Source organism: Lutra lutra, chromosome 1 (assembly GCF_902655055.1).
Source record: "Lutra lutra chromosome 1, mLutLut1.2, whole genome shotgun sequence".
NCBI lineage: Eukaryota > Metazoa > Chordata > Mammalia > Carnivora > Mustelidae > Lutra > Lutra lutra.
The window spans coordinates 165,514,528-165,529,073 of NC_062278.1; the positions used below are offsets into that span (position 1 = coordinate 165,514,528).

The 14,546-nt window shown below is 41.6% G+C and overlaps 1 protein-coding gene across 4 annotated transcripts; it reads left to right on the top strand.

Annotated features, from left to right (window-relative positions):
* The first annotated feature begins 412 nt into the window (after positions 1-412).
* CNBP (CCHC-type zinc finger nucleic acid binding protein) lies at positions 413-12,933 on the top strand. Of its 4 annotated transcripts, none has more exons than XM_047743399.1 (5): positions 413-580; positions 10,245-10,382; positions 10,480-10,572; positions 10,749-10,950; positions 11,934-12,933. In XM_047743399.1, exons 2-5 carry the CDS (start codon positions 10,259-10,261, stop codon positions 12,049-12,051), a joined length of 537 nt encoding a protein of 178 aa, XP_047599355.1. In that variant the 5' UTR covers positions 413-580; positions 10,245-10,258; the 3' UTR covers positions 12,052-12,933. The 4 variants fall into 4 exon arrangements, with proteins under 4 accessions (XP_047599355.1, XP_047599362.1, XP_047599372.1 ...); XM_047743406.1 differs by having other exon boundaries at positions 10,752-10,950; XM_047743416.1 differs by having other exon boundaries at positions 10,245-10,361.
* Positions 12,934-14,546: the final 1,613 nt, after the last annotated feature.

Consider the following 14,546-nt stretch of genomic DNA (forward strand, 5'->3'; position numbering starts at 1 on the left):
TGTTTTAGGAAACGGGTACTAGCTCTGAAAATCCCAACCAGAGGTCTCCGAGCAGACCCTTTTTTCTGAGCCCCAAAAGGGATAGGGATTTTCCCTGATCCCACGCTAATCACAGCCATTTCACTGAGACCCGCCCTCTAGCATCCCTTGTCGCCAGGCGCCGCGAGAGATCACAACACTGGACACCCAAATTCCCCCCGGGTGGGGAGGAGCCTGGAATAAGCGGAAAGGGCCCAAGAAAGGTCGGGACCTGGGGTTCCGGGCGGGAAAGGCCGCGCGCAGGGCACGCCGGGAAAGGCCGTGGCGCGCGGAGGTAGAAGCCCGCCCCGCCCCGCGCCGCGCTCAAGCTGGGCGGCCCTCCTCTGGGGCGGCTCTGATTGGACGGCGGAGCTCCGCGTGCTGATTGGCCGCGTGGGCGAGGCGGAGGAGAGCCGTGCGCAGCGGCGTGTGTGGGGCCGTGTGCAGACCCGCGTGTGGCGCAGGCAAGGACCCTGAAAATAAACAGCCGCTACCTTGTGAGCCGCCTCTCCCGGGCCTGCGTCCGAGTCTCCGCAGCTGCGGGCCCGCTCAGACGCTGAAGGTGAGGGCCTAGAGCGGGGCCTGGGGTTGGGGGGAAGTCGCGGTGCGGGCCCTGGCCGAGGCGGACGGAGAGGTTGGGAGCGGTGAGGCGGCGATGGCGGCCGCACTCTGGCCGCCGCACTCTGGCCTGCTCTGCTGCTGCGTCAGGCGGGAAACTCGGCTGCCACCGCCACCTCATGTCCAGGTTTCCGGCCTGCCGCAGTCGGGCGTCCCTGCCGCCCTTCCTTCCGTCTTGGGAAGCTGGGTCGCCGCGCCTCGGGGCCTCTTCAAGGGCCAAGGCCGCACCCCAGGCCGCAGCCTCACAGCAAAGGAGGCCCCAGCCTGTGCGCCCTTGGGACTGAGGCCCTGAGACTTCGAGGGTCGCGGAATTCCGGACGGAGGGTCGATTTGGCGGGAACTTACTGGAAGGAGGCTGTGTGGTTGGAAAAGGACCCTGGTGAGGTTGGAGGGGGGGATGGGTTTGGGTATTTATGCAGGCCATGTGCTGGGGTAGTGGGCCTGGCGGGCCATGTGCCAAGGGTTGTGATGGGCTAAGAAAAGGGTCACTGGAGACGCGCTTGGGTTTAGAGTGGTGGAATACTCCGCCAGAAGGCCCGAGAATCTTCGAAATTCGTACTCTCCATACTTGAATTTTTATCGTGGTTCAAATGCTAGGTTACTTCTCTTAACATTGCAATTCGAAAAAGAGGCAGATTTAGGTCTCCATTTCCGTGAATCAACGAAATCCAACCATTTCATGGGTTAAACAAATACAACTTAATTTGAAATTGAGACGTGAAAGTTGATGAACCAGCCCCCATCTAGATATTCGAAATGTGAAAACCTATTTTAGGACCACATAATTGCCCACATTTGGGTTTGGGTGTTGATTTTATTATGGGTAAGGCGTATGCTTGTTGCCACATGTTAACCACATGGTCTCAGCCACAGGGCACTTCCGAAGGAAGTGACTACATCTGGTCTTGGAGGTCTTAGAAAAAGCAAATACTGCTCAGTAGTCCTCTGTGACTTGGGATAGTGTGTTTCAGTCATTATCCAGAAAGAGCCATAGAGAGGGTAAGAAGCCAGGAGTCTGGATTAATTTACATCCTACATCCTCATCATACCCCAGAGTATACAAATTAAAAAAAAAAAGAAAAAGTTTCCTTCTTTCCTATTGTTGGATCTCATTTTTGAAAGAAATATAACCAGTTAATTTCTGCATGGAGGAGTTACCATAAATTAAGATAGCAACTTTGTTACTCTTGCCCAAACACTATAAATTGCATGTACCATTTTGAGGGCTTTTAAAAGATGTATGAGATGAAATTCTTACCTCTTAGGCTTTTTTTTCCTTCTGCAAAGCAGTCATTTTCAAATGCTTAAAAAATCACTCTGATCATGGTTTAATCAAACCCCTACAAAAGCGACGTACATAGGTACACGCTGTGTTTAGCTTGTTGAGCCTGATTCTTGTCTACAAGGAGCTCTCTGTCCTGGCATAGAAAAAGAATATTAGATTCCCAAGGGCTGAATTAAGGACTTAAAATTTTTTCCAAATCACAACTCTTGGCCTCAGGGTTTTTTTTTTAAGCTAACAGCATATGTTTGTGTACTTATCTGCATGTGTCACATTGGAACACTTGGGTAAGTCTTAGCAGCCTAAAGGTCCACGTTTTCATACTGATAGGAGGTAATGTGTTTCAAACAGATGTGGAGTTTCTGTAAAATATTTTGAGCCAAATCAGTGGAAGACCAAAGGGCATTTATTACACTAGCATTTGAACAACTGGATCTCTTCTTTAAGGTATTATAAATGGGTTTTGTAGATGGTTATATGACTTTGGATTATTTTGCCTTTTAAGAAAAAATCTAATAAAAATATGTGGTATGTATATGGGAAGTTACCAGATTGGTGCTTAAAAGCGATAGAACCACAGTTTGAATCATTGGAATGGTCTGTTGGCTAAGCACTTGACCACAAGAGAGATTTTGCAGTTTTGTTGTTTTTTTTTTTTTTTTTTCCCCCTCTTGCGAGAGTGAGAGTTTTAAAAAATTGTTGGCTTCTTTCCTCTTCCTAGCCTTCTGACAGTAAGTGGAGAGCCAGAAGACTGATGCCAAGGCATCCTGGCCTGCTATGTGGAGAATGCTCTTTCCCTACTGTCTGACTTAATAGAACTCCTATTCTGGCAGTGTCAGTTGCTGCTGCAGTAAGGGCATGCTCGTGAGAATTCAGTAAGCTGTGCATCATTTTTGTGTTGTGAAGAACTGCTGGAATAATAAAGTGAGAGCTTGCGGCCACCAAAATTTAAGTTGTAAGTAGGTAGAATCTGTTAAGCAGTAGTATGAGAGTGTAGTATAGTGCTCACCTGGAGTGGCTTCATAATTAAAAATGAGGCTGTTAAATGGTGAAATCAGGTTGCCAGTCTTTGGTTCTGTGGTGACACTCTTAAGTTCTACCACAAAGAAGGTTGAGAAAATCTGTCTTGGCTTAAAATTCAGAAAGCTGTGTGATGGTATACTGTGAATAAATTAATACATGGCAGTGGGTTTTTAAAAGGTTGATGAGTTCTAGTTTCAATTTACCTAAAGAGAATATTTTTGGCATTACAAATTAACATGTTTTACATAGTCTCAGATCTTCAGTCTCCTTATCAGTGAAATGGGAACAAGAATACCTAACTTGCACGGTTGTAAGGATTACAGATAATATGTTCATTAACCTTTGAGTCATAGTAAATACTTAGTTATTAAAACCCTTTGGGGTAATCAGGGCAGGAACCAGGGTGAAAACCCAGAATCACTCCCAGTATTAAACTCTGGTCTCCTTTATTCTGGCCAGAATGCAGGCAGTGTACAGCGTAACTTGTTTCCTTCCTTTCTGTCTGTAGTTTATCTACCTTACAAGAGTCTGAAGTGTTTCAGTACCATGTTGGAACACCAAACTGATTTATTAGAGCATAATGATGAGTACCTTCAGAGGGGCAAAAGCTCCCCTATGATCTGGATATAGTTAGGTCAGCAACATGAATGAATCAGGGATAACCCTACACTTAAGGGAAATAACTGGAGATACAGTAAATGTGGATACACACAGCTATGTTACGAAAACCATGTAAAGCAATAAAGATAGCCAGAGCCACACAAAAATTGTCATGCGTCCCCCACCACTTGCCTGTCACTACTTATTTAAATATATTTGTAGCCAGAGTTAGGGTCTTACTGGGATTCACATTGTTAGTCTTGATAGTGTGCTGTTAAGATTTAAGTAGTTTACTAGCTTTGTTCTTAGTATCAGAAATGGTGGAAAACTACATTGATAAAGACAAGTTAGTATAATCAATAATGTTTTGGTATCAATTCCAGAATTTAAGCCTAGATGAGTATAAAATAGTCGGACCTCTTAATTATATATGGTCTCAGTGAATTTCCAGTCTTTTCGAGTGATGTCTTGACTGCCTTACTGCTGCCTGGCATGCCCTATTCTCCTGCATTTCTTTTTTCTTTTAAGATTTTTAAATTTTATCTATTTGACGGGGACACAGTGAGAGAGGGAACACAAGCAGGGGGAGTGGGAGAGGGAGAAGCAGGCCCCCTGCCAAGCAGGGAGCCTGATGCAGGACTCCATCCCAGGACCCTGGGATCATGACCTGAGCAGAAGACATTCACTCAACCACTGAGCCGCCCAGGCGCCCGCCCCTCCTGCATTTCTTTTTCTTTCTTTTCTTTTTTTTTTTTTTTTTAAAGATTTTATTTATTTATTTGACAGAGATCACAAGTAGACGGAGAGGCAGGCAGAGAGAGAGAGAGAGAGAGGGAAGCAGGCTTCTTGCTGAGCAGAGAGCTCGATGTGGGACTTGATCCCAGGACCCTGAGATCATGACCTGAGCCGAAGGCAGCGGCTTAACCCACTGAGCCACCCAGGCGCCCCCCCTCCTGCATTTCTTTAAGTTGGTTTGTGTCATGAAAACTTGAGGTAGAAACTAAATAACTGGTTTCTGTTGTTGGAAATATAAAGTCGTTTGGCATTATTACCCAATTTTTCTTACCTCTTCATTCCATTTAGGAAGTAGACTTCGAGATGGGAAACTTGAGTATACGCAGAGTTTGCCCTGTTGTAAACCTGCTCTGTAGGCATTGCACTGGGTTCTAATCCACCTGTAAGCAGTCTAACTTAACTGAGGGAAGAGTAGAAAGACTAAACGGGGGACATAAACCCATAAAGTTTTTAAGTTGAGCACCTGTTAAGGACAAGACCCCTGGTAACAGTCCTTATCACAGATCAGTTTTATCATCTTTTTTCCTGAAAAGGACAGACTTTAAATTGTCTGAGGTAACACAGCAGGTGTTACCCAGGCTTACCTGTTAAGAGAGTCCCCAGATCTTTACTGTGTGACAGTGATAATCCATGTAGATACAAGCAATGATTTTTAGCAGCAAAAAGAAGGAAATACATGCTCTCCTTCTGCCTGGCAACAGTGAAAATACAGCGTTTTGTCTTTTATCTTTATATTAGTAGATATGTCTCGTAGCATTCCATCAAATACTAGAGGTCTAGTAGATTGTGAATTCCTGGAGTAATAGAATTTTATTAGATAATCCGAAATAAACATTTTTTGAGAGTGATAGTACATCCTCAATGAGTACATAATTTAAAAATACATAACCTTTTTTTACTTTTTTTTTCTTTTTTTAAAGATTTTATGACACAGCACAGAAACGGGCAGGAAGGGCAGACTTCCCAGGGAGAGGAAGCAGCAGACTTCCCACTGAGCAGGGAGCCCAACTTGCAGTTCTGTCCCATGACCCTGGGATCATGAGCTGAAAGCAAATGCCCAACTGACTGAGCCACGCAGGTGCCCCTGCATTGTTACTTTAAATTAATGGTGCAGTAACTCTTGTGATAATAAGAATTTAGGTGTTAGTACTTGGTTAGATTGGGTTGAGTCTGTACAAGAAACAGTTTGTTTCATTCGGCAAATGATTATTAATTGTCCCCTCCCCGCAAGCAGTTAAAGTACTGAGTGTAACTGCTACTAAAAGGATAATTGTATGGGGTGTTGTGATTGAAAGGTGAATTACTTGGTCTCTGCCCTCAGGAATATGATAAAAGTCAATATAGTAGTGTCATCAGACAGATACCAATAAAGTACTGTCAGCATTACTAGGAAGGAGAGTTCCAGTCTAGGAGATGTGGTCAGATGCTTTTATAAGAGTTGGCATTTGCGTTGGCCATTGAAGGTTGGAAAAGGTTGTGACAGGTGGAGGGGGCAGAGGCAGCACAGTGCAGCAAAATTCCAGCCAGGAGTAGTCATAGGCAGTGAGAATCACAGAACCATAATTCTCTACGGTCTTACCTTACTGCCTCTTTTCATAGGGAATAGTATATAATTCTCTATAAAGACCTTTTAATTAACTACATTTTGCATATAAGATGAATATTAGGATGGGGACCTTCTTCTAGGATAAGTGATTGGTCTCTAAAACATAGTGGGAATCGGTTGGTTTAATGTTACTGATGAGATAAATCTGTCACAGGAGACTCAGTGAAAATATAGAACAGCTAATTGACTGTGATTGGCTTGACCAAAGGGGGAGAAGGCAGATTGCATATACATTACCTAAGCCCACTGGGAAGATCTTCTAGAAAGCATGTGGCCTACTGATGATGGGTCTTTGGGATGTTAATGAAATGTTTCTTTCCCTTTAAGACTTCGTATTTTTTTTTTTGACCTGTGTTTATTCCAGTAAACAAAATTATGTGAGACTAAAATTTGTTGATAGCAAAGCAAATATCTAAAACTAGTTAAAGTGTATAAAGTTGCCTGTTTAGTAGAGTCGTTTAATTACTGTCTAAATGGAGAAGTATTGCTTTCCTTAAATAATTTATGGTTCATATAGAAATGATTACACTTTAACCAAATTTCAATTAGGAATTAGGGTGAGGAGAAGAAGTAGAGTGTAGTGTTTAATCTTTAAATGTTATTTTAACTAATTGTCTTCTTTCCAGAAGTACTTTTCCTGTGATTTCTTTTTCTTCCTGTTCATTTTGGATCTGGGCCTGTGCATAGAGATATGACAAAATGGAGAAACAATTCATGAAAAAATGTACACATAGATGAATCAATTTTTGGGGGGGGGGGTGGTATCTTCTTTTTACTTATTTGACAGAGAGGGAGAAGCAGGCTCCCTGAGTAAGGAGCCAGATGCGGGGCTCCATCTCAGGACCCTGGGATCATGGCCCAAGCTGAAGGGTAGAAGGGTAGGTGCTTCACTGAGCCACCCAGGCACCCAGAGAAATCAGTTCTTTTTTTTTTTTTAAAGATTGTATTTATTTTATTTGACAGAGATCACAAGTAGGCAGAGAGGCAGGCGGAGAGAAAGGAGGAAGCAGGCTCCCTGCTGAGCAGAGAGCCCGGTGCGGGGCCCGATCCCAGGACCCCAGGATCAGGACCTGAGCCAAAGGCAGAGGCTTTAACCCACTGAGCCACCCAGGCGCCCCGAGAAATCAGTTCTTAAGTAGTTTCTTTAAACTCGCATTTCTTTGCTGAAAGTAAACCTACTTTATATACATGATGATTCATTGTAACATATTTCTTTTGTAGTTTATTATGAAATAAAGTGTCCTTTTAAAGCATCAGTCTAAAGGGGTGATTGAAACTAACTATAGAAATGCGTGTTGAAAAGAAAGAAAGAAATGCGTGTTGAATATGATTATGATTTTTTTTTTAAGATTTTATTTATTTATTTGTCAGAGAGAGAGAGGGAGAGAGAGCAAGCACAGGCAGACAGAGTGGCAGGCAGAGGCAGAGGGAGGAGCAGGCTCCCTGCTGAGCAAGGAGCCCGATGTGGGACTCGAACCCAGGACGCTGGGATCATGACCTGAGCCGAAGGCAGCTGCTTAACCAACTGAGCCACCCAGGCGTCCCTGATTATGATATTTTTAAAAGACAAGTTAATCTTGTTTACACATTTATTGGTAAATATAATTTTTTAAAAGATCTTATTAGAGCATGAACAAGCGGGAGAGGGAGAAGCAGACTCCCTGCAGACCAGCAGCGCTCCGTCCCAGGACCCAGAGATCATACCTGAGCCTAAGCAGACACTTAACTGACTGAGCCAACCAGGAGCCCTATACATACATAATTTTTATGATTCGTTTATTTGAGAGTGAGTGTGGGGGGCAGGGGAGAGAACCTCCAGCAGATTCCCTGCTGTAGGAGGAGCCTGACACAGGGCTTGACCTCACAACCCTGAGATCATGACCTGAGCCAAAATCAAGAGTTGGACACTGAACTGACTGAGCCAGCCAGGAGCCCCTCTTGTTTAAATATTAAATGATAAAATACTCAGGACTTGTCAAATTGCCTGTATTACCTTATAAAAGGAAGTGATCATTTCTGTGCAAAGAATTCATTGACAGCAATAGTTAAATGTGCTTAAACTGGTCTGGCTATTAAGAAACTGGAGAAGATGCAAAATGAAAAGGAGGGTGCAAAGTACCATAAGCAGCTCTTTTCTGTGATCTTTTTATTTTTTATTATTTTTTTATCCTAACTCTTCTCTCTGGTGGTAACCAGTACTTTATATGACTTAAAAGGCAAATACTAGTAAAAGAAAGAAAAAGTAATCTCATGCTTTGCAAAAACACATTTTTAATCTTTATTGGCTGTTTTCTTTTTTTTTAAGATTTTATGTATTTGACAGAGATCACATTAGGCAGAGAGGCAGGCAGAGAGAGAGGAAGGGAAGCAGGCTCCCTACTGAGCAGAGAGCCCGATGTGGGGCTTGATCCCAGGATCCTGGGATCATAACCTGAGCCGAAGCCGGAGGCTTTAACCCACTGAGCCACCCAGGTACCCCTGGCTGTTTTCTTCTGACTAGAAATGTGCATTATGTATCCTGAAACCACTAACTTTTTTTTTTTTTTTTTTTAAGATTTATTTGAGGGGTGGGGGAGGGAGAGAGAATCTTAAGCAGATTCTCTGCTGATCTGCCCATGAGATCATGACCTGAGTCAGTTTAAATCACAAGTTGGACACCTAATTGACTGAGCCACTCAGGTACCCCTGAAACCACTAACTCTTAAGTATCCCATGCTGGTCCCTGCCTGTCCTTCCCCCCCACCCCCATTTTTGGTAATGTGTTTATATGGCAAGTGGCAGGAATTGATAAAAAGATCCCTTTGAAAACTTACCCTGAATCTGATTGTAGAGACTTGGGGTAAGTATTGAGTTCTTTTGAATGTTTGACAATGGAAACGTCTGAAAGTGAACTTCAGCTTAATTTTTAGTTAGTGGATTCTCTATAACTTAGCAATGAACTGGTTACTGAAAGGGTGGCAGGGAGGGGGGACTTTAGCATTTCACTGTCACTTGAGTTTTGGTACTGTGGTTGACTTGGATAATTCCACTCTCCAGTCATAGTAGTTCTTTTGTTTTTTTTTTTTTTTAAAGATTTTATTTGTTTATTTGACAGAGAGAGAGATCACAAGTAGGCAGAGAGGCAGGCAGAGAGGGGGAAGCAGGCTCACTGCTGAGCAGAGAGCCCGATGCAGGGCTCGATCCCAGGACCCTGAGATCATGACCTGAGCCGAAGGCAGAGGCTTAACCCACTGAGGCACCCAGGCACCCCAGTCTTAGTTGTTTTGCTAGATCATGATGCTTATCTTTGAGAGGGTAGTTAAAAAACTTGGTGTACCGTGGGTTGACACTGGAAATAGGGTAAAAATATTGAGATGTAGAAGTTACTACGCTGCATTGTTCTGAGCTAGTTTGTTTTTTAAAAACCACTTTCCTAGGAGTTCCATTCTATTCCAGGAATAGTTCCTGTTTATTTTTAGATTGTTACATAAGAAGTATAAAATTCATTTGCTTTAGTGGGAGTTTTGGCCCCCCTTGTAAATAATACCCAATAAAGGAATCCGTTGTAACATTCCAAATCGCCTTGTTTTAAATGAGTTACAGGAAAATTGAGAAAGAAGAGAATAAAAGAAAAAAAAAGGTCCTGGGCTTTAGATGGTTTTGATACTTTGGTGTACCCTTTTGTTGTTTTTCTAATATTTTTAACATATTGTATCCTCTAGAGAAAATTTATATCCTGCATTTTTTTTTAACATGTCTGCTATAAAGAGTCTGCAGACAAGTGCTGCAGTTAACCAGGCACTGTTAGATGCTAAAGTTAGAAAGTTTCTCTTTAGCTACCCCGCACTCTCAAAGTACATACTATGGTTCTGTTGTTTTGAGCTATTCTGATTTTATGACCATTAAATAACCAGTTGCCCAAAATAAAGTTGACTGGCTTGTAACCCTGAAAATGTGGCCATTAAATTAGACCTGGAAAGAGATACTATTATTTCTAATAATGGATGTGCATTGATACTCTGTGCATTCTATCACCCCATTAATAACTGAATAACATTTGTATTAATCCACATATTCATAATTTAATGGTTTTAAATGGTTTTAAAAATCAAATTATATCAAAACGTTTTACATTTTTTCAGTTTTACTGTATTTCTTAATAGGCATACGATGCCTAAGTACATAGTTGTGTGGCCCTTTTTCTAACCAGTATATATGCTGGCTTCTTCCCTCAGAATAATTATCCAAAAATACACTAAAAGGGCAGTAAAAGCTAAAAGTAATTTCAAGTAGTTTAACAATGTCATTTTTAATATTTCGAAGATCTAACTGCAGCCATGAGCAGCAATGAGTGTTTCAAGTGTGGACGATCTGGCCATTGGGCCCGGGAATGCCCTACTGGTGGAGGCCGTGGTCGTGGAATGAGAAGCCGTGGCAGAGGTGGTTTTACCTCGGATAGAGGTATTTTTGTCGAATAAAAAATTTTGAAGCACTTCAGTGTTTATTAGTATCAAGACTGGTCTAATTAGCCAAATTCTTTTGTTTTTGCCCAAAATAGGTTTCCAGTTTGTTTCCTCATCTCTTCCAGACATCTGTTATCGCTGTGGTGAGTCTGGTCATCTTGCCAAGGATTGTGATCTTCAAGAGGATGGTAAGTATTTAACACTTCTTTTCATACCCTTGTAGAATTTGGAGAGGTGAGCAGGTACTACTAATGCACATAGCATTGGGAAAGACTTAATACCTTTGAGGCTTTGTGTTGTATGGCTTAAAGCAATGTTTTATAAAGGTTTTATAGTCTTGGTCTGCTTCTTTTCCTTATTGTTGAAGCCTGCTATAACTGCGGTAGAGGTGGCCACATTGCCAAGGACTGCAAGGAGCCCAAGAGAGAGCGAGAGCAATGCTGCTACAACTGTGGCAAACCAGGCCATCTGGCTCGTGACTGTGACCATGCGGATGAGCAGAAGTGCTATTCTTGCGGAGAATTTGGACACATTCAGAAAGACTGCACCAAAGTGAAGTGCTATAGGTAAGTTAGAGTGTTGCTAGAGGAAGGCTTGTGGCAGAGATTATTTTAGAAGTGAGTTAGGTATAAATGGAAGGGACTTGGGGACCATTTATTGAAAGTTGGCTGTGACCAGATGATGATAATTTTCAGCATATGTAACCAGCATCCTGTCTGTACATCAGTCACTGTTCTGCCATCAAGGCTTGTGGCTTATGGCAGCTGGACAACTTACACAACTTCGGAACTTTTAAAGATTTAAAAATAAGAACTCTTCTGCTGTAATTTGGAGTTTTCAGAGGCATTGTAGAAAACTGTAATTCCCATACACAAATATTCTGTCCTGCAACCAGAAATCTTTGTGGATGAAACATACAATAAAATGTACATATTTAAGGTATAAAATTTGGAAAGTTTTGATAAGTATCTCCCGGTGAAATCTTAGAGATTAATTTGTATAAAGGTACATCTTGGGACACCTGGCTGGCTCATTCAGAGGAGAGTGCAACTCTTGATCTTGGGGATATGATTTTGAGTCCTACCTGGGTTTAGAGATTACTTAAATAAAACTTAAGAAGAAGGTACATCTTGGCCAGTGTCATTCATTTTAGCATTTTGGAGGGAGAGAGAATCCCAAGCAGGTTCCATGCCCAGCACAGAATGGGGCTTGGGGCTCGATATCATGACTGTGAGCTCATGACCTGGGCTGAAATTAAAAGTCAGTCGGTTAACCAACTGAGCCACCCAGGTGCCCCTGTTTTTGGTGTTTTGGTGTTTTTGGTGGATCTGTTATGGTGAAAATTCTAATTTTATGCCTTAGGCTGCATAATTGAGTGCTTTGTTACTTAATTCCTGCTTCCTGCTCTTAATTTAGGGGTTAATGAGATTCTTGAGGGAAAAAAATGTATTGCTTCGTTACTATTGCTTTTAGTTCCTCAGTTACTATTGCTCCAGTACAGTTTTGCATTTTCTGAGTACATTGTGAAGACTCTCTCTCTTTTTTTAAGGTGTGGTGAAACTGGTCACGTAGCCATCAACTGCAGCAAGACAAGTGAAGTCAACTGTTACCGCTGTGGCGAGTCAGGGCACCTTGCACGGGAATGCACAATTGAAGCCACAGCTTAATTATTTTCCTTTGTCGCCCCTCCTTTTTCTGATTGATGGTTGTATTATTTTCTCTGAATCCTCTTCACTGGCCAAAGGTTGGCAGATAGAGGCTACTCCCAGGCCAGTGAGCTTTACTTGCCGTGTAAAAGGAGGAAAGGGGTGGAAAAAAATCGACTTTCTGCATTTAACTACAAAAAAAAAAAGTTTATGTTTAGTTTGGTAGAGGTGTTATGTATAATGCTTTGTTAAAGAACCCCCTTTCCGCGCCACTGGTGAATAGGGATTGAGGAATGGGAAGAGTTGAGTCAGACCAGTAAGCCCGTTCTGGGTTTCTTGGATATGTTCCCATGTAGGAGGTAAAACCAATTCTGGAAGTATTTATGAGCTTCCATAAATAACTTTAATTTTAGCATAATGATGGCCTTGGATTGTCTGACCTCAGTAGCTATTAAATAACATCAAGTAACATCTGTATCAGGCCCTACATAGAACATACAGTTGAGTGGGAGTAAACAAAATAAAAAGACAAACGTGTGTTAATGGCTGTGCGAGAAAAATCGGGATAAAGGCCTAAACAGGAACAACTTCATCACAGCATTGATGCTGGATATACATAAGGTGATGGCAAAGGTTTAGAACACATTATTTCAAAGACTAAATCTAAAACCCAGAGTAAACATCTATGCTCAGAGTTAGCATAATTTGGAGTTATTCAGGAATTGCAGAGAAATGCATTTTCACAGAAATCAAGATGTTATTTTTGTATACTATATCACTTAGACAACTGTGTTTCATTTGCTGTAATCAGTTTTTAAAAAGTCAGATGGAAAAAGCAACTGAAGTCCTAGAAAATAGAAATGTAATTTTAAACTATCCAATAAAGCTGGAGGAGGAAGGGGAGTTTGACTAAAGTTCTTTTTGTTTGTTTCAAATTTTCATTAATGTATATAGTGCAAAATGCCATATTAAAGAGGGGAATGTGGAGGACTAAAAGCTGACAGTTTGGACTTTTCTTTGTGTACTAACCCAGTCATGTCTTCAGTAATGAAAAACAGCTATTATAAGGAAGTATAGGCTTTAGATCCTTTGGTGTCCTGTTATGCAGGGATAGAAAAAATTCCCTTTGTAACCCATTACAATGCTGCCCTTTACCTCTATGTTCATTCTTGATAGTTTTAATGCCATTGTTATGTTTTAACGTGATATTTTTCCTGGGCATCACAAGGATGTGAAATGTTTTTCATTTCTTGTTTCTCTTAAGATTTGTTCTAGAGTTGAGACAAACCTTAGAAATTACTTGGTTTAATGAACGAACTCACTTTATAAATGAGTTCAGACTTATATAAGCATACATAAGTGGAAGCTTAACTTGTTTGAGAAATGTACAGCTACCTAGAGTCTAGAACCTACACAAGTATACCTCCCCCACCCTATGTTCTCTTTTTTTTGTCCCCCCCCCCCCCAGTTAAACTAACTATAGTTAGTGGTTTATGCTTTCCCGACTTAGTTTATTCTTTTCCCTTCACTGCCATGTGGTTCTTCACATTGGATATATATTGTTTTCCCCAGGTAGTCAATTTTTTTATCTATACCATTGCAAGGTTAAGATGTTGGTGTCTGAGCTGTGCTGTGCCAATTCCTACTTGGTCTCATTAATAGTCAAAAGGAGGCAAAGTAAAAAAGTGTGAAGCCCTGGCATGTAGGTCCTTTCACTCATGAATACAAGCTAACAAGTTTCTATCTCCTTTGATATTTGTATTGAGTAAATGATATATATCAGATGTTAATTAGACATGTTAAATGTCTTGATAATTTTTATTTCTGTTGCAAGGAAAAGATAGCATAAAGGAAGACCTGTTTTCAAAGGCATCATTGTTAAATGTAGATTCAGGTTTGGGGGTGGTACGCATGGGGTTATTCCACCTCCCCCCCCCCCCCCCAGGTTTTCCAGCCTTAAGTTGGAAAACCTAGCTGTGAGATATTTAGAACCATTTTGCTTTACACAACTGCTCTTTGTCCTGCATTTGTAGTACCTAGGAGCCTTTTGTTTAAAGCCCTTTGATACGCATAACTGAGGGCCTATTCACATGCCACATAAGTGTTCTTTCATAAGGTTGCATTTAGTTGCATTGATCTTGATGACTGAGCAAGTACAACATGAAAATACGTGTATTCTAGGGAATTCAAACTAATTGCTGAGAGCCAATGAGAAGTTCCTGTAGCAAGGATGGATTTGTTGTAACTTTTTTAAATGATTATTTTATTTATTGGAGGGGGCAGAGGGAGAGAATTCTCAAGCAGACTCCTCAGTGTGGAGGCTGACACTGAGCTCAGTCCCAAGAGTTGAACACCCAACAACCAACTGAGCCACCTAGGAGCCTTGGTTTTAAGCAACTTTTCAAAAATCATTTTCAGATAGTAAGTAGTATATTGCCTTGATAGGCAAGCTCTGTCAAAAGGGGGGTTTGTTTGGGGTTTCGCAGCTTTCACTTTGGGTAAGAAACCAATCCCCC